Raw genomic sequence first — 20,454 nt, 5'->3', positions numbered from 1 at the left:
CCAAACAACATACTTTCCAAAAATTCTTGTTATCACTTCTCCAAGTTGCCACACGAAGAATTTATAGCTTAAAAACCCCTTTAATTTTGTTAATGTTGTAAGTAAAATACACACTCCACCTATTTTTTTATTTGAATGTGTGATACAAGAATACAAAAGAAGAAAATTCCATTTAAATTAAGGGAATCAACCTTACAGTTCCTTCGGAACACTAAAGATGTGCTCATTAAATACACCTTTAACATCTCATTATGATCTTGTATCCCTCCATCCTTACCTTCTCTTTCTTTCATTTCTTACCAACTTGGTAAACTCTTCAGAGCAAGTTGGTTTTTTTTTTTTATACAAGGCTTAACACAACAGAGGGCACTTTTCCCTCTGAGCAATTGACATATTTAACATAAAAGGAAACCAGATCTTGAATTGTCCTGTTATATTAGCTGGTTTCACTCATCACTGATCTTTCAGTATGCTGCAGATTCTGCCTCAGAAGAATCTTCTGACAGACACTGAACGATCTGATGGCTGGTTAGGAACAGCTGGGTCTTGGAGAGCTGGAAAAGTGTAAGGAGCTATTTAAATTATGAATTCAGCATAACACAAAAATAATTATATTTAAAAGATGACCCTATCAACTGCTAATACCACCATGAGATTTCCAAGTTAGCAACAGGCTTTCTCCTCCAGAGAAAATGCAATGGTTCCAGGTTGGCTGCAGATGTGGAACATCACTTTTGTCATATTCACAAGGTTTTCTTCATGGCCAGAGCAGTGAAAAAGCAGCAAACAGGTGTCCAAGGCACAATTTTTAACTATTTAGGAAAGGATCAGGTATGACATAAGTTCCAATCTTCAACTTTTGACTTGGCCAGAGAAGCTTAGAATCTGCCTGCACAAGTCCTCTACATACAAGACATACTTAGGAGGCTGGATTCCCAGGTGCTGGAAGTAGCACTGATGGTAGGTAAACAGCTGGACTTGATCTTAAAGGTCTTTTCCAATCTTAATTATTCTAGGATTCTAGAAAGCCACTATTTGCAAAGGGACACCACAGAAAAGACAAATTAATAAGGTCATCAATTCTTAACCAGCCTAAAGAAGGTTATTCCCTTAGAAGGGTTCTGTTGCTTAGCTCGAAGGAGAAAAGTGGTTTCCTTCTCTCTAAGATTGTTCATCTTTCTTTTAGTTGGAATTAAAAAAATAATCTGGAGTTGTTCATAGCAGCGGATGTGGAACAGACAACACTGTCATTTCTTGTGCTGTTTTGTAGAGTACAAAGGGAAAACAAGATAACTGCAGCAGTTACCATTTATTCCAGACTTGAGTCCCATACATCATTTAGTACTGGATGAGAGCATCTTGGGAGGGCAGGGGAATTCTGACTGGGAAAGCAGAAGCTCCAGGTAGGGAATGTCTTATAAAACTAAAATCAAATAAAGAACCTTCTATCCCTTGTAGGTAAGATTGCTTACATACTGACAGTTTAAAATGCAGACTAAACAAAATCATGCAGCAAGAAATGTTTTCCTGGGTAACTACTTCCGCTACTACATTATTTACTTATTTTGAGTATATGTTTAACTGTCGGGGGAGGGAGAAAAAAGCATTTTCCTTGTTTTATTAACTCCACTGCTCCAATAGGCAAAACATGGAATTGAACAGTAATATAGAAACTGGGTCTGCAAATAAGACACAAGTTTTTATTTTCATTTTTATTACAAAATTATCAAAAAATACTCTGCTGACATTTGAAGTTTAACTTTAAAAAATCTTCACAGGTCACCAGGCTACCAAAATGGAAATGAAGGTAAAGAAATTAAGCAATGTATTTTATCTCCATTACAAACAGTCAGAATTCAGGAACCTGCCATCAGGAAAATCAGTTTGTCCAACACCTCTGACTGTACTATAAATGAGTAAGTGGCAGAGGCCTCATTACATTTTCTTTGTGTTTTTCAAAGTAAATTTAAGCACAGCAAAGGATACACAAAATGTACCATTCTTTATTTTTTTTAAGGGATCATTTTTTTGTTAGCTGAAAAATACAGCTCACTGGAATGGCTTTATAATGTTCCAGGACATTAGGAAAGAATTTTTAAAAAAATACATATGATCTGTTACAATTTCAGAATTTTTAAGATGTTGAGACTGATCATTTACAATGTAGTCAAAAAATTAACACCATATACACAAAGACAGAATTGCCAATTGTTTTAAAAGTATAATTTTACATAGAATATGGTCAGTCAAGAATTCATGAGCCAATAAATATAAGCACTTCTCCTTTTACTTTCCCTGAGGCAGACACACACATACAAATATGTAGGAAGACACACTGCCTTCATAACTATTTTAGTTCAAAACCAATTGTTTTGCAAAAAAAAAAACTTTAAGAAAACATGCATCATTCAGAATTGCTTACTTCCATTGTCTCTTGAAAAACAATATATTATAATTCTTTAAAAATAGCACAACAGCTACAGTACAGCAGTAGCAATGTGCTCAGATTTGATAGCTGCAATGAGAATACTTTAAAATGTCTTTCTTTTCTTGAGGTTTAAAAAGAACAGGGATGAACTTACACTCTAACATTGTTGGCAGATGAAAAATTGTTTAACCCACCACCAACCTGGTGGATTAATATGATTATTCTTCAAAAACCACAAGCCTATAGAATGACAAAATGCTTATTCTCTAGGGTCATGTTAAACATTGACCAAGAAGGAAAACTGCAGAGTAAAAAGCCCAGTTATGCCAACTTTTTACCAGTTCATTGGATGGTCAAATATGATTTTGGGGGGTGGCTGACCACCAGGAATCACCAAAGAAACCCCTGGTACAGAAGAACACGTGTGCAAAGGAGAGGGAACATATGTTAATGATTTTGGGCAAATTATCATCATCTGTACATTATTCAGAAAGGTCAATGAATATGTATGTAAAATACAGTATTTAAACAGGAGCTTTCTCTGTAATCAGCATACACAATATTTCAGAGAAGATACTCCCTCATGCATCAGGCCAAATAGAGAATGCCTGCTTCTTAATGCTACCCTGCTGTTAAGGAGTTTTATCTTCACTGATTTTTGGTAACAACATCAGTATCTTAAATATGTTCAGATGATCAAAATAAGGGACCACCTTGCACAGAGGCGAGATAGCATTAAACAGATATCCTGTCACTTAAAGAATTCTAACTAAAATGCAATTGGTTTTATTTCTGCTACCTTTAGGTGCACCATCAGTAATAAAGCTTAGTTCAAGAGCCCCTTGGGAAGATGTGGAATTTCAGAAGGTGTAGATGTCTAAGACCCAGCTCAGTTTTCATTCTGCAGAAGAGTGAAATAATCAATGTGCTGAAACTTCAAGACCTCATTTCCCCAGCTGGTCCAGCCAGGCTGTAGGTTGCGAGCAAACAACTCCAAGCATTCCACATCTGGCTTGATGAATTCTGCCAGAACTGCTGTGCAAGAAAAAAAAAACGAAGACAACAACAATGACAATGGTACAAATAACAATAGTAAAAAAGTAAAATCTCCCCTGTGATACTAGTAGATGAAAAAATGAATGTTTCATTAAAAAAGGGAGAGACAGCAAATTAATTTCAGAGGTTTCATCAAACAGCTGGACTATTTATAGTGAGAAAGTAATTTTAAATAAATGCCCTTGAGATTCTGAAAAAATACTGTCAAGGCCTTCAATAGCCTTGATTTATTGGTTTTCATTTAGAGAATGGGAAGGAGGATTTATTTCAGCCTCTACATAGATGAGATCTGAATTTTTTTTACTTATATCAACCAAACACCTACTAAAGCCTCAATTAGCTCCAATAACATGAGGACAATACTTATATAAATAAATAAATGAATCCTTTTCTTAATTAAAAGCACACTCTCTTTTCCTCTGTACTTTAAAGGGGATAAAAGTATTTTTGTAATGACAACTGTTAAAAGTAACACCAGTTAAATAAGTATAGCACTAAAAGGGCTATAAAAATGCAGGAACTATTTTTCCCCCAATATCAACCTGGCAGCTGAAGAGATATTTCTATAACTGTTGCTGTTATTCAGTAACATAAATCTCTTTTACACTTAGGCATTTTTCTGCCTAAATCCAAATATAAAGACATCTGTCATTAGCATTAACTGTGTCACTGATCATGACTGGTATTCTTGGAGTGATAGAAAAAGATCTTGCATTTTGCTTGAAAAGTATTATTGGAAAGAGTTTATTGTTAAATATGTTACTTGTCACATAGAGCCATTTAGTCTGTGGCTGGTTAACTAGGTTTCATGAAATGGCTACAAAAACATTGTGTACAAAAACATGAGAAAAGCAAAGGTTTAAGGAGCACCCAACAGAGAGAAGGCAGAAAGACTGAAAAACTTATCTATACTAGAAATTGCATGTTAAGTTTTTTGTTTTCCTGCTGAAGATAAAAGAAGAAAAATTATGGAAACATATCCCTTTCCAAAGGATACTTTGGTCATTTTTAGATCAGATCTGACAGTGATTTCTGAATCTCTGTCACTTAAAAATACACCTCATAAGGCCAACATTTTGCTGCTTCACTCAGTCTCCTCAGATATGATCACTGCAGAAAGCAAAAACACATCCTGTCAACATACACCAAAGTATGAGAGGAAATGTTCTTTCTCTTTTTTTTTGGTACTGACTTTTTCCATCAAGTTTGCCAGTCACAGATGCCCTATGTGAGACTCCAGCTGATCAGGTCATGGATTGCTCCTGTTGCAGAAAGATGAGCACCCACTTCACTTACTAGTGTTAGCCAACCAAGATGCATTTCCTACCTACATGATCACCTCTTCCAAAGTTCCAATATATTAAAAACTGTTCTGTAAATATTTTTAATGGGTGTTTCCAAGCTTTATTGTATTTTGGGATGGCATAAAAATCTATTCGCCTTCCCCGAATCTTTAAGAAATGTTACATGAATGTCTCAGATGGGTTATCACCAAGGCAGCTTTTAATCTAAAAAATACTGCTACCAGAAGGAATCTTATTCCAAAAACCTGCTTCTTTTAGAGGCAAGATAAAATGTTTAAACAAATCTAGCATTTGCAGAGAAGAGTCTGGGAAGTTTAGAGGAACATGTACGTTCTGACAGAAAACTCACACACTGTTTGGTGTCGTGGGTGTTCATCTAATTAGACACCACTTATGAGTAGCTGCTTAATACCATTTTGCAAACACATCATAATAAAAAAAGTGGCAAAATTTATTGTTCTTTTCACAGCTCCATTAAGATAAGAATTTCTTCTGCAAAATTTGCTGACAATTTCATCAAAGGCCCGAAGCATCTCTACTAGGAGGACAAGCTGAGAGTTGGGGTTGCTCATCTTGAAGATGAGAAGGCTCCAGGGAGACCTTATTGTGGCTTTTCAATGCTTAAATGGGGCCTGTAAGAAAGAAGGCAACAAGCTTTTTTTAGCAGGGCCTGCAGCAATAGGACAGGGGATAGAAGTTTTAAACTAAAATAGGATCAATTCAGACTAGATGTAAGGAAACAATTGTTTACAATGAGGGTGCTGAAACACTGAACAGATTGCCCAGAAAGGTGGTAGACCTTAAAATTCACAAATTAAAAATATCATCACAGCACTAAGTTCAGTAATCCAAAGCAGTTTTGATAGGCACCAAAAACTTTCATGCCTAAAAGAATAAATTTGAAAAGCACACTTCGGAGATTCAACCAATATCAAGGATTGGTTCACCAGAAAGCAAAAAAGGGGTAGCCAAGAAACCAATCAGTTCAGCAGAAGCAGGAAACATGGTGCCAGTCTTTCTGTCAGTTTGGTTCTAGAATTTAAAAAGGAAGTCACAGGAATCTCCTCCTCTCCTTCTGGCAGAGACAGCATCTTTTTAAACTTAGAGGGCTTTTTTTAAAAAAAGACACATATTACATATAATTTGAGACCACATTATAGTATGATTCTTCATTGCTAGGTTGTAGGCATTTACATAATCCCATCAGGCAGTAACTTGCACTGCAATGAAATTACCATATCAAAAGAGCTGAATTTTGTTGGATTAAAATCTCATTACATTGGTTTCCTTCATATGGGAAAGATCAGTGTTCAAGTTACAAATTACGTCTTCTTTGTTAGACCTTTATATCACCAGCAGGCTATCTCAACAAACACAGATCTGATCTGCAGCCCTCAAGCAAACCTTTGGGGATTTTTCCTCTGAAAACAACTTAGAGGAGTTCCATCAGTAGAAAAATTAAGTATTGAGTTTTTGTACCACAGGAATAGATTGACAAACAAAATCCAGAACACAATTACTTCTATCCACTTACAGATACCACCGACAGGAAACAGGTTAAATAGATGATAAACAGCCTATTCTTTATCACTTGCAGGTGTCACAAACACTATGACAGCAAGCCAGGTACTTATACTTGAGCACCTAATGCCCTAGGACACATGAAGCAAGCACAAAGCCAGCTGGCAGACACAACAGCTGCAGAAAACCCATTTCACTCTGAAGCATGATCCAGTGGCCAGGCAGGAGACTTGACACACCTGCATACTCCTAATCCCAGACACATACTGAATATACATGTTCCTAAAAATGTTTAAATGAGATAAAGAATTATCTTTGAAACAAGCAACAGTTTCTCCTTATTTTTGGATTTCCACTGCCTAAAATGCAGGTTCTGCATTGACAAATTGGATATATAAAGTGAAAATAACTGTCTGTTTTTTCATTGCTGGATCAGTGAGCCATGCAAAGCACAAAGCACAAGTTATCTCAGTTTAAAATAATCCTTCAAAAGAGTTTGCAACATAGAGGTCCTTATTGCTCACTTTGTCTAAACCCTGGACCAGAAAACAATCTGAAATCCAGCTCAAAGATGGCTTTACAGCACTGCATCTTTCCTGAACTTCAAGTTAAACCTAGATGCTCATGCACCAATCTCACAGCAAGGGCGCACAAGGCCCATAAAGAAACAAAAGGCATTTACTTTTTTTGGTTCCAAAAAAGCCTTTGTAACATGGCCTAATAAGCCATCATTGCTACAGGAGGAGGGACCTCCCATGATTCCTCATTGCAAAGTTCTGCTGAATATATGCAAATTGGTTAGAACATAGCCAAGCATTAATTCCAGTGCTTTTAGGCAAACTCCTACACAACAGTGTTATTTTCTAACAATAAATGCATATACTCAAAAACTGGAAGAGCAATGGCTGTAATAAGAACAATCTATAATACAGGAAAAGGAAAAAAGGTGATGTGAAGTTATGTAGAACTTTATACATATCTGTAACAGAGTATCCTTTGTGCTAAGAGCACCACTGAATTGAATTAGGAAGAAAACCTGCTGTTATTTGAATCAAAACCCGGAGTAATAAAATTTGATTTTAACACATTTGCATAAAGCAGCTTAAGTACATTCACAATGACATATTAGAGCTCCAAGCACTGAACACAGCACATGCATCACCAAAAACCCCTACAGTTGCAATTTCATGGTTAAATGCACTGTAGAAACACAAACATCTCTTTTTGATGGCTTACTTTAATTTACATCTTTCTCTTCCCCCAGAAAGATAAACTCTTATAATCAGTCATTAAGTAGCTACATATGTACCAACATACAACTTTTATTGTTGTAATAAGAAACAAAGTGCCAGACAGCATCAGTAAATACTAATATTTTTGGCTTTGTTACTACTTAAACAAAGCATAAAGAATGTGTGTGACTCATCAAGTGTCCTTCTCCCCCCTTGCCAAATCTCTGCTTCTGTTCAAATTTCTTCTCAACCCCTCTAGGATGTAGCTCAGCTGCTCCCTACTGGCTGCTTGAGAATATTGCCTGGTCATGAAAGCAACATCTTGTACAGCACAGAAGTCAAAGCATCAGCAATCAGCTTTTGCTTTACAGTCTACCTTTTCATTACATAACCATATTCTACACAGACCTACCAAAAAAACTGTAGGACATAGGTGTATTTTCACAAAAAAACCTTTTAAATCGTTCATATTGCTCCACAGCAAGTTCATTTTTTCAAAGAGAAAAACAAATGCTGCACAATGTTATCAAATCCCATCACCCAAGTGAAGACTCAAGAAATATACACAAGAAATTAGAAAGGACAGTTTCTTTCAAAGTCTACTCAGGTTTATAATTTATAAAGTATTTTCCAATATGGTTTCTAGATTCTGCCCTACAAAAGAATTATTCCGAGGACCATTGTTGCACTAAAATTTCCTAAACTGCTGGTTTGCATACTTGGATGCCTCACAAGTTTCCTGTTTGTGTCCAAGTTTGCTGCTAAGTATTGGCTTGCTAAAGAGACCCTAGATGACAGCCTCATAAATAACAATTGCACTGTTCATTAGCTTAAATCAACACATATACCGCCTGCTCTAGCCCTAATTCTTAAAGATGTGGCTTCAGGATGGCAAAAAAATCCTCACAGAACTGCCTTTCTTTTTTTTTTCTATTTTTAGCTAACCAAAGTATGTCCTGCCTACTAGTTTTTTAATAGGGTGTGTGTGTATGTAGATATATATATATATATGGCAATTTAATAAATGCAAGACCCCAAACACAGATTTTAGAGCATCCCTGAAGGTACAATTGTTCCAGCCAAAAGTAGTTCTACCCCTTGGGAAGAGAAATAGGAAAGCATATCAGTGAAGCGAAGTGTGACACGCCTCTCATCTCCAAGAGCATTAAACATTTCTTCTACCTGCCTTTTCTGATGTGAATACAAAACACCTGGAATATTTGCAGACACATGGTGAGCTTCCCCCTTGGTGGAGGATGACATTGATTTTGTGAGAGGTATTAAACATATTTCTTACCACAGCCTTGTTAAGTTCTAAGGTGCTGTAATGATGAAAGAAATACCACTTTCTATTGATGAAATTAGTAAAAGTGCTCCAGAACAATTCTTTGGCCTAGCTCAAAAAAGTTGAATTTATATCCACATTAACTGGCTGGCTGGAATTACTGCATCAATTTCAATAAATGAAATACAACTCCTCAGAAACAAGCAGGGTATGCCTTTTTTGCTGCCTCTTGTTAGCAGTCTTAAAATATTTAAGTTTTTGGATTTAAAGGCATTGTACTGCAGGCATATAATTAATTCATGCAGATATGTAAACATTTATTTCAGGATGACATCATAAAGAAGGAGGTTTCTGCTTTCCTATTTTATGTATTCCCAAAGTTCTCTCCCTTACAAGGTACTTTAGGTCATTCGTCACAACTTCATATATGAAGTATCTGTAAAACTGTTTTTGCAGTATTTAAAAGATAAATTTTGAAAAAGGCAACATTTTTTCTACATCCACCCAAAACATTTACATAGTACTACTTGAAAGTTCTGGTTTTCACAATAATTTTCTGAGACCAAGACTGAGGTGCTTCAGAACACTTTTAGAGGAACCGAAAGTTCTGTTGAGTAAAACTGCTTGATAGATGGGAAATTAAGGCATTATTAGGTACATCCCATAATGAGGCATCCAAGACCACTGTGCCACACAAACATTAGGCAGAAAAACCAAAACATACCAGCAAGAGGAGGTTTATGTGAATGCAGACTGCAGGGTATGCTGACAATTAACTGATGCTCTGGAATTGGAAGAACACCTTCAGATTTCCTGTCGCATAAATCAGAAAAGAAAAGAAACATAAGAATGAATGTTAATCCAATGTGATGCTACAGCTCTTCCAGATTTATTTCAAATGGGAAATAACACACAGAATGTTCATTCACAAACTTCAGGGAAGTCCAAGGGAAGTTAAATGTTGTTTAAATGTAATATATAAAACGATAGTTTATGAAATCATTGAGGCTTTGGACAAAACCTGGTTTACAATAGCCATGCAAAGCCACTGAGAACAAACAATGCAGTCCTGTAGGTCGTCATGTGTAGAACAGCAGCATCCCCAAAATGGCATCAGCCTGTGCCAAGGACTTGTGGTACAAGAGAACCTGTCAGCAAAGGAAGCCCTGTCCACAAGGCTTTTGTCCAAGACAGTTTCTCAAGACAGCAGATGAAAGGAACAGACATGGGGTTCCATTCTTTAATCTCACTAAGGCCCTCTCTTATTCCAAAGCGAATAAGGCTATCTTTAGGTCCAAAATTAGTCAAGAGGTTTTGGGATATTTTATTGCATTATGAGTAAGTGATACATACAAAGGGAATCCTAGCAGCTGCAAAAAAAGACATTTACCATAAATATCTGGACATACCTTAAGGCTTCCTTCACATCTCCCTGAACTCTCCCCAGTATGAGAACTTCATACGGTTTTTTGTGCAAAGAATCCAAAGGCAACACAAATTCTCCAGTTGTAGTAATCTGACACAATAGAGTTAAAAATATACAGTAGAAAATTTTAATATCCCATATTTTTCCAAAACCTTTCCTTTATAAAAAGGAGGATACTGATGATCACAGCTTTCAAATACATAGCAGAAGCAAATGGAGTAAATAGACAAATTAGAAGAACACAAAGTGTCATAGTGCAAGTCTTCTCAATCTCCAAGAAATCGACAAAATATATTGAGAACTTACTTTTACCCAGTGCCACTCAGCAAGTGTTTTCACCGACCAGTGAGGATAAAGTTCATCCTTAACAAAATGTAAGTGCTTCTGTCTATTAGTCACCCATGTGACTACAAGACAATTTGGAGCAGCTAATGCTGGTACAGGAATCTGCTTGATTTGCCATGAAGACAAGTAGCTGTACCTATGCCAATAAAGTGAGAAAGCAAATTAGCATATACCAACCATAAAAATTGCAAAGCAAAACAAATGGATAAAAAAATTACACAGACCAGTCACTTCAAGAATTATCTCCTGACAATCTAAGTCATAAAAATAGATCAAGACTGACACCCAGTGGACAATTCTGAGAGATTTTATATAAAACCATTACTGTATGTACATAAGTTTTACTGAGCAGAACCTTGAACTATGTATTTCCACTATCCCTCGAAATAAAGCAAAATTAGTTGTGACTCTGAAGTTTAGAAATACATGTTTCATTTAAGAACTATCAGATGTAACTCAATATTCTCATCTTTGTGCCAGAACAAAGCTATTTAGTGAACAGAAGCTTCTTAGGCAATGTAATACTATTCACTTCTCATAATAAACTCTCTTCTGAATGAAAATGACAAGTGAGTCACACTAATTTGAATGGCAAGTGAAAAGGTCATTAGAAATAATAACTTCCCCAATTATTTTCACAAGTTGTTCATTTTTTTAAATTATCAGCCATGGTAGAAGTTTTCTAGGTTATTCAAAACAATTCTGCACTTTTCTGAGCTAACTGAATGCTCCACCGCTGAATCCAGGATGCTTTCCACATCCTCCTACCCTGTTCTATCTTTTTTTTTTCATGCAATTCTACACTATTAATAAAATGCAGCTTGTGCAACTTACACATGGCAGCATCAAAAATATTGGCACACTGTCTAATGAAAATCAGCAGCCACCATGTGGGTACCCAGGACCCTACACAATGCTACAGTGAGAAAGAGTGAACAAGGATAAAATACAAATACCTCCTGGACTAGACTGTCCAGAGGAGAAAAGATTCACCCAGATGAGCAATGCTTCACAATGATTAGCTGCCAACAAGATAATTATAAGCAGTGATAGCTCCTCCACTTTTTGCCTTTATTTCATAAGGGAGAAGGGATCTTGGCGACTAACTTATGCTAGTAAGTACAATTCTTCTCTGAGTATCTTATATACTCAAGAAAGACACTTCTGAATGAGAGTTTATAGAGGTTTCTGAAGCGCTTTCAAAGGAAAGCCTACTCATCAGTCTCTACATCTTCAAATTATGTCTTCACGACAAGCATCAAAAGCTACAGTGAACTTTATTCTAGAAAGTTGTAAAACCATATTTGCTGTCTACCCTTCTTTCAAAAAGATACAATTCTATGGCAATGAAGAGGACTCCACTGGCATAAACATGATGTTACTCAGCAGTGAAAGAAGCCCATAAAAATTTAAGTTAATGACTTCATAAACTACAGTACTCAGAGTTCCTACTGCACTAGAGGATTTTACTGCTGCATTATTATGTTCTTCTAAACATTAGACTGAAGCTTAAGTTACACCTCAAATTAAATAAAAACCCACTCAAACTTCTGAGCAAGATTCCAGTCTTGGAAATACTTACACATTTATCTAGTTTTATGTCCACTGAAGTAACCCTATTAATTACAACCTAATATGTGCATTATCCAGGCCCTACAGAACAGCTGAATCCATACTTTCTTGGTAAAGGGCTAACATTCTCTCACCAGCTAGATAATTTAAGATCTACTCTTGCAAATATTTTGTATGCCAAGTATCCAACACACTTCAGTGAAATACCTAAGACAGTTCATAGATTTGAAGGTAAGCATGTGTCAAAATATTTACAAGTTTGAACTACAGTCTCACAGTTATACTGGTCCTGGATTGCATCAGTATATTAAAATGTTAATTACCCTTTATAAGCGATGATGACAAAGTTTGTTTGATTTTGCTATAAAACATACCTGTTACTCCTCTTAACAGACTTGTTCTCCCATGGTGGATCAATCACAATTACATCATATTTTTTCTTGTCTGGCAAGTGAAATTAAAGAAAAAAAATAAAAACCAGTAAATTAGTTTTAAAAATATCTGAGTTAAAACAGATATACAGTAAAACTGCAAATTTCTTCTGTTCTTTCCAAATAAGAAGTTAAAAGACTTTTGACATGCTTGTTTAATTTAGTTAACCATATCAGAAAATTCAATATTTTTAGGCTGCTTACCTAAGGAAAGGACTTTTATGTGGTCTGTGTCAGATCCCACCAATAAATTTTGAATATGTTTAGGACTTTCAGGAAAAAAAAAAAAGATACCAAAGTGCAAGTCTCAAAAATAAAAAATTTTCCAAGTTTCCCAACAGAAGCTATGCAGTATGGCACCCAGCTGAGTAAAAAGCTACAGCCCTGAATGCAAGATTCCTGTCCTGCTTAATCTTTTATTAGGCCAACAGGGACATGCAGAGCTTCAAGCCAGCCCTAGAAAACTGTTTTCCACTACTGGAGGTAAAGAGAGACAGATATCTAGACATAGTGTATGAAATGAGAATCAATGAACAAGAGTAAAAGAACAGAAGGACTTTTCATGGGAGCAGCTGAATTTACTTTAGCTGGAGGATAGAAGATACAGAACACATCCATGAAAAAACAGAACTCCTCAGTTTTATTTCTCCAGAGAATATTCTTTCATTGAGTCTGATGGTAAGAACAACAGCTTAGCATTTGATGTTCATGAAATGTGATTACTACACCTTATTCATTTAACACTAGAGGTGTTATCCTTACAGTGGACTGACCAGCAAGAATTACTTCTCCTTTGGCAGGTGAAAGGGAAGATGAAAAATAATATTTAAAATGGACAGCAAACTTACTCAGAAAAAAAGTCTACAGTCAGGGCATTATGTTAACATTCACTGTTGTTTATTTCAAAACTATTTGCTCAGATTTCTTGGTCTGCTCTGTAACTCCTTGGAGAATCTTATATGGTCAACTGTGCAGAGTAGTAGCAGAATGATAATAATCTTCTTTCTTTCCTAGAGATGAAAACAGCTAGCTAGCTAGATTATGGACTTCAAATGCAAAATTATTATTTAGATAGTAAGATTCTATCTCCTGAATATCTTCTCAATAAAAAACAAAATTAAAAAAATATAACATCTAAACTACATATGCTTCCTCTCTTCTGAAATGCAATTAAAAAATCTAAAATTACTGATTAGAGGGTAGAGCAGTAATGCCCAGCTCTTGCTCACAGGCAACATCTTTCCTGTAAGACTGTCTGATAAAGCCTAGCTGTGACTGATAGTAATAAAAATAATAGTAATAATAATGAAGATCAATTTGAAAGCTATTGGAATGGCACTGAAGACTGATGCATGCTGTCAGCTCAGGGCTGGGGATAGTGGCTTGGATAGCTTTTGATCTACTTTTACAGAGGACTTGATTACTCTAAAATCCCCCCATTTCCCTGTCACTGATTTTTCCATAAGCCAATACTCTCAGCTGTGAAACACAGCAGCTGAAAAGTCAAGTCATGCTTGCTACTGGTGGTCTTGCTAAAGTGGTGTTGCTCTCCAGCTGGGTGCAACAGCCTCTCAAACTGTTATCTTCCCTGGGGGACGCTGGGCTTTGTTCCACGACCAGTTTATTCCAATCTAAAAAGACCCTGCCCCTGAACAGGATGAGTCTCTAAGTGAACATTTGCTTTATGGTGCGTTATCTCATCCCTCCCCCATGGTTTAATCTAGCTAAAAATCAAGAGAGCAGGAGCACCATTTCAGCAGCAGCATGGACCTACCTATGCTAAAGGCTCATCCTGTGGGACAGGGACCCAGCAGCACAGCTAGTCCCAATTTGATGTGTTTATGTGACTTCTAGGCTGACAGCGGCTCAGAACACGCTCACAAACTCCTGTATTTTGGCTGACACTTTTAAAGGAGTCTCCTGGAGACACATAATCCCTCATGACATGATTTCCTAACCACTCAAGATTCCTTTGAAAGTCCTTACCTATCTGCACAAAGTTAGAAATATCACCTTGAAAGCCTGCAGCAGCATTTGCTATCAGTGTGATGCTGTATGTTAAAATCTGTTCATTGAGTCATCTTGACATTAACTGCCCTTCTTGGGCAGGAGAAAAGGGATGAATTCTAACACCTAAAGATACTTACAGTTCAGCAGGGGCTGTAAACATGAAATATCAGATAAGAGGAAACTGCTTTTTGGTGGTACCAAGTATTTCTGCCCCATTAACACAATTATCTTTGCACAGTTTGAGCTGTTTTCCATAACACACGAAAGCAGGTCCTGCTCTGCACTGGACGTTTCCTCCTCTAGCACACGTACAGCTTGATGGTCACTTTCATCAACAGCTGGAAACTGCTTTGCCATTTCACATAATTCAGCCAAGCCACAGACAATGCGTTGAGGAACATTATTCTTCCTGCAACTGAGTTTTGCAGTAGTACAGTGAAGAAAACCGCTTTTGAGTCCCTCTTGGACTAAATGCAAAGTCCCTTCCCAAATGAGCTTCCTGACCTGTATGGTGACAAAAAAAAAAACAAAAAAAAAACAAAAAACAAAAAAAAAAAAAAAAAAAAAAAAAAAAAAAAAAAAAAAAAAGAAAAGATCTTTCAAGTATCAAGTATCTATTTGACCAGGGAATGCAACTAAAATCAAAACATGTTCAATTTGCAGGCAGGGAAAAGGATCCTTGCCAATTACTGAGATCATTGGCCCAAAAGTTACAAAGGGATTACAATAAGGTGTGTGTCTTGGTCTAACCCCAGCTGGCAAACAAGTACCACACAGCCATTCACTCACACTACATGCTTCCCAATCCCTGGTGGGCAGAAAAATCCAAGGAAAAAAGCAAACCTCATGGGCTACTATAAGATCAGTTTAAAAACTGAAACTAAAAAATTATTATTTTTATTATTGAAAAGTGGGGGGGAGAGAGAGAAGTACGGCCCAAGAGAAACAACTGATGGACAGTAAGATTGCTCACCAGCTACTGACTGATGTCCAGCCCATCCCTTAGTAGCAAATCCATGGCTCCTGGCCAACTCCCATGGTTTATATAGTGAGCATGATATCCTATGCATGGAATATCCCTCTGGCCATTTTGGGTCACCTGTCCTGGCCATGTTCCCTCCCAGCTTCCTCTGTGCACCTGCTCACTGGCAGAGCACAGGAAACTACAAACTCCTTGACTTAGGGTAAGCATGGCTTAACACACTGATGTTTGAATTCTTGCTGTCAACATTATCCTCATGCTAAACACAAAATGAAAATCTTTGATGTTTCCTGATCTATCCTGACCAGGCTGGAAGGGACAAAGCAGCTGCAGCTGGGTGCAGACATTTGGGCAACACATCAACCTTTAGCATCCAATATGTTGACTCTGGGGCTTTTTAAAAGTCTTAGGTTTACTTTTCATTTGCAGCACTCCCACTCCATCAACTCTGCATTAGCTGTCCAGCTACCAAGCAGAAAACTAACTCTATCCCAGCCAAAACCAGGACACCACACTAACTTCTGTTGTTGATTTTCATTTTTTGGTAAAGTTAGAATAATTAGAAGGCTGGAGAAAGAAAGAGTGAGAAACTACTGAATAAAACATTTCAGACAACAGATGTGAAATATCATTGTTTCAACCAAACACAAATTTCAAACCAATTATCTGAAGTTTAATTTAAAATTCTAATTTAATTTCAAGTTACTGTGCCCATGAAAATCTTTTTAATTGAAATGTATACTGGGACCTAAAAATCAGTCATTTTCCACATTTTAATTCACTTCATAAAACAACAGTTTATGCATTTTGCAGTCATACAGAAGTACAATCAGTAAATCAAATTAAAGTATCAGAATATGATTTTTGCAACTTAGTTCTAAGTGGCAAACATCTCAAATAGCCTGTTAGTCAGTCAGTCCAGGATGACACAATTCTTGGATGTATATACACTGTCATTCACCTGCTGGGGAGTCAGCACCTCCCCTTCACAAAATTTAAAGACCCATTTTATTTCCAAATCATGGAGCCTTTATGAGTTTTGATTGTCAGTGAGTTTATCCATTTGTCCATTGTCAGTTACAGTGGCTTTATTAAAGGTTTCAAATACATACCTTGGTTTCAAAAGCTTCTGATTACAAAATCTTCAAGATTACAAGAGGGTTTTACAATTCCCAGAAGAAAAAGATTTTTTTTATATAATTTAATAGTGCCACCTCTAGATACCAGAGAGTACAGAGTCATAAATTTTTAGTACCTAGGTTTGTGATAAGAAAAGTTCATACTGCTTCAACAGAATTAATAAACATATCTTTACAAATTATACCTTCTTACACACATGTGTTAACTCACAGGTGGACAAAGTGGACAAAGTCTCTTGACTATGAAGCAATCAAAGCAGGAGTTTTAACAAATGGCTGCTGAAGGAATTTAGCATATTTTGTACTGTTCCCTATGTTGACACTGAATGAAATTCATAAATGGATTCAACAGCTCAAATTCATAGATTCACTTGCAGAAACAAAACAGTGGTTGTTTGGGTTTATTTTTGATGAGTCTACAAATATAAATAAGTGCAAAACTAATCTGGGTTAACTTGCAAAGCTATAACCTTTAATAACACAAATATAATAAAAACCCACTACTTTCTAATCTGTGAATAATATAAGAGGCTAACTGGAGTCACAGATTTTTCCAAACTCTGTCTTTTCCATATATTCACCAAATATCACCAAAGTTACACAAGCCTACAAGGCATCAAACTTCATTTCTTTCCTTATTTCTATTGTTGAATGATTTTATTTTCGCCTTAACATTTCCATACTCATGTTGATGCTGAACTTCAAAGTTTTCTCCTTTAAGGCGATTCTGCACATGCACAGCTAATTCACAAAAATAATCACAGGACCTCTACACTGTATCAGCAAGCAGCACATGTTTACTACAAGATTGTTGCCATGTAGAAGAAAAAAAGCGTAGTCATCTAAATGTAGCTCAAGTGGAACAGATTTAAGCAAAAAGCCCAATACGACTAAACCTTTGTCAAAGGAAAGAAAGCAAGTGTAGCTCCTAGCTCAGGTTCACATCCCTATTCGGGAAAGCAGTAAGAATACATCAAACATTACCTACAGACTGCATTTCTACAATTCACTACTATGATTCAGTGTAACTTGGTTGTATCTTCACCAGTACACCAGTGACATAAGCACACAGACTTGAATTCCAATTCATTCATTCATTAGTAGGATAATATAAAATGTTAGAGAAAGATTAATATTTTTTCAATTGCAGAATAAGATATTTTGAAGCACATTTGATCACAAAAGTGTTGAGTAACTCCAGCACAGTGTTCTGTGGACAGCTGGGCTGTTAACAATTTCAAATCAGCCAATTCCTAATATTCAACTCATCACAACACAATGTTCAATTGTCTATAACAGTCCAAGTTACTTTGCAAATGCAGCTTCCAGCTCTTTGTAATGTCTCAGATGCAATTTCACATGTATCTACATAGAAGAGCTACGTTGTAAGCCTGAATTCAAATAAGGATTGGACACTGACCTTCCTTTCCCTTTCTTTCTTTGCACCAGTGGAACAAGCTACAAAACCAGAATTTGTTTGCAACCATGCCCTCCACTCTCCACATGCCCAAAGTCAAATAGCATGTACTTGCAAAAAATATTTTTTTTTCCCAACTTACCTTTGAATGGTATTCCAAAGCATCTAGTTCACCTTGGTTGAATAAACATTTCCTTTTACGTTTCTGCAGAATTAGCAAAAATCAATAACAACAAAATACATATCATTCCGTGATGAAATAAAAAGGGGAAAAAATCAAACATACCTGAATTACAAATTAACTCTTTAAAAGCAGAAGAAATTTTCCATCTGTTTTTCTATCACAAGTACAAGTCAAATGAGCAAAAAAGATCTGAAAATATCTAACCTGCTGCAGGCATTCACAAGGTACAGAGGTTAAACCTGGTTTAAATTATTCGTGGCACTAGGATCTGAAGGTACCTAGTGAGTGCACAGTTTGTGCTCATGCCTCCTCTAGGCCCATACTAAAAGTTTCAGCTGCCAAGTGCAGTTTAGCAATAAAAGAAAAAAGTTAACTATGTCTTCATGATTACATTTATTCGTTTAGACCAGTGACTCTTATTTTCTTTTGTCTATATGGTACTGAACAACACTGAAAGAAAATTCATGCTGTCCTTCCCAACTTGCTAACCTGCACAATCTCAACAGCTCCCACGGCTTCAGACTGTGTACCTGACCACAACCAGTGTCAGGAGATTTCAGGAGCAATCCACTGCTTATGAGACACAAAAAGCACATTACTGACATGAGTGACATAAGAATATCCTCAAATGTTCCGTTCTTCTACACTACCTAAAAAGACTCAGGAGTGCAAAGCAGTATTAGTAGTACATTATTTATCAAGGGATAACTGTAATTTACTGTGTTACAGAGAACATACCTTCCTAGCAGTGGCAAGAGAATCTCCAGTGTCACCCTTTGCTCCTTCTTGGTATTCCTCTCTGTTGCTGTTGGCCTTTATTTCTGTCAGACTCACCTCAGGACATCCCTGACACAGCTGCTCCTCAGGAGCTGCAGCTATATGGGGCTTAGAAATATCAAAGAACTCCTCCCGAAACACGTATCTCATTTTTGCTCTTTTACCTTCTGTTTCTACAGCACCTCCAGGACCGTAAGAAGGGCCATGGCGTGATGAGGGGGTGGCAGCAAAAGTAGAAATACTGTGACAGTCTTCAGTAGATGTGACAGAAGTATTGTGAGTGACACTAGCAGGGTGTGTAAAGGAGTCACAGATCTCATAGCCACACTGATTGATGAAAGAGAGATGATCCACAAGCCATCCCGCTGTCAGACGATGTACCACGGACATGATAAGTCCCCTTTTCAGGATGAAAAATCAGCTCCCTGAAACCTCAGCCTTCACCAACCAATTGTACTTCCTGGAGCAACCTCCTCCTGTGGGAATTTTTACAAGAATTCACTTTACAGAATTATCACAGTTTAATAAATTAGCACCTACCTTCTGACAGACATTTCCATGCACACACAGGGCACACTGTTGAAACTTCTGACTTCAGCTGGTTTCCCCATTATGTTCATCCCTGTACCACTACTTTTTTAACAGTAACTAAATTTTATATGACTTTTTATATTTTTATATGGTACGCGCTTACTCTTTTTAACAAGTCAGAAAAACAGCCCTATGACACACCAATTACGTCTAACACTATATGACACGTGTGTATATCTATACACTGTGTATACACCACACATACATGCATTTACACGACATACCTTTACTACACGTTACACACATGCTATATAGACTACATATATACTACATATATGCACATACTATATATACACATTCGCTATATATATTCACACATATATGCATATATACGCACATATATCGCGTATGCATATATATATATGCATACATATATATATATATATATATATATGCATACACTATATCTACACACACACACACATATATATATATGCATATAGAGACATGGATCACTGACAGCACCCGGGAGCAATAATATAGGCACAAGGGCAGCCACGCTGCTGAGGCCAGGCGCCGACTCCCATCCCCGCGGGCACACAGGGACCGAGAGCTCGGGCTTTTCCCTAGGAAAACTCTCGGCGGCTGGAGAAAAGCCCGGGGCTCGCCGTGGCCCGGCAGCGCCTGGCACACACTCACCGTGGGCGCCACCAGGCCGTCGTACTGCCACGGCCCTTCCCCGAGCCCTTCCGGGGTTGGGATCCTCCTCCTCTCTATTTCCACCGCTCCTCCTCCCCTCTATTTCCACGGTCCC

General features: G+C 37.1%; 1 protein-coding gene across 3 annotated transcripts; it reads right to left on the bottom strand.

Annotated features, from left to right (window-relative positions):
- Positions 1–1,684: 1,684 nt before the first annotated feature.
- METTL4 (methyltransferase 4, N6-adenosine) lies at positions 1,685–20,422 on the bottom strand. Of its 3 annotated transcripts, XM_053958909.1 has the most exons (9): positions 20,340–20,422; positions 19,071–19,585; positions 18,291–18,353; positions 14,748–15,114; positions 12,544–12,613; positions 10,559–10,733; positions 10,236–10,342; positions 9,551–9,639; positions 1,685–3,463 (listed from the first exon to the last, which is right to left on the bottom strand). In XM_053958909.1, exons 2-9 carry the CDS (start codon positions 19,497–19,499, stop codon positions 3,318–3,320), a joined length of 1,446 nt encoding a protein of 481 aa, XP_053814884.1. In that variant the 5' UTR covers positions 19,500–19,585; positions 20,340–20,422; the 3' UTR covers positions 1,685–3,317. The 3 variants fall into 3 exon arrangements, with proteins under 3 accessions (XP_053814884.1, XP_053814892.1, XP_053814900.1); XM_053958917.1 differs by lacking the exon at positions 20,340–20,422 and having other exon boundaries at positions 1,685–3,460; positions 19,071–19,601; XM_053958925.1 differs by lacking the exons at positions 18,291–18,353; positions 20,340–20,422 and having other exon boundaries at positions 19,071–19,601.
- Positions 20,423–20,454: the final 32 nt, after the last annotated feature.

Source organism: Vidua chalybeata, chromosome 1 (genome assembly GCF_026979565.1).
Source record: "Vidua chalybeata isolate OUT-0048 chromosome 1, bVidCha1 merged haplotype, whole genome shotgun sequence".
NCBI lineage: Eukaryota > Metazoa > Chordata > Aves > Passeriformes > Viduidae > Vidua > Vidua chalybeata.
The sequence above is the reverse complement of the archived record's forward strand: the minus strand, read 5'-3'. Positions and strand labels throughout refer to the sequence as shown.

Coding starts and splice junctions, on each gene's coding strand:
- METTL4 (XM_053958909.1), bottom strand. CDS start 19,499: ATGTCCGTGGTACATCGTCTGACAGCGGGATGGCTTGTGGATCATCTC. Junction 18,354..19,070: donor CTCTTGCCACTGCTAGGAAG/GTATGTTCTCTG, acceptor CTAATTCTGCAG/AAACGTAAAAGGAAATGTTT. Junction 9,640..10,235: donor GATGTGAAGGAAGCCTTAAG/GTATGTCCAGAT, acceptor TTTATGCGACAG/GAAATCTGAAGGTGTTCTTC.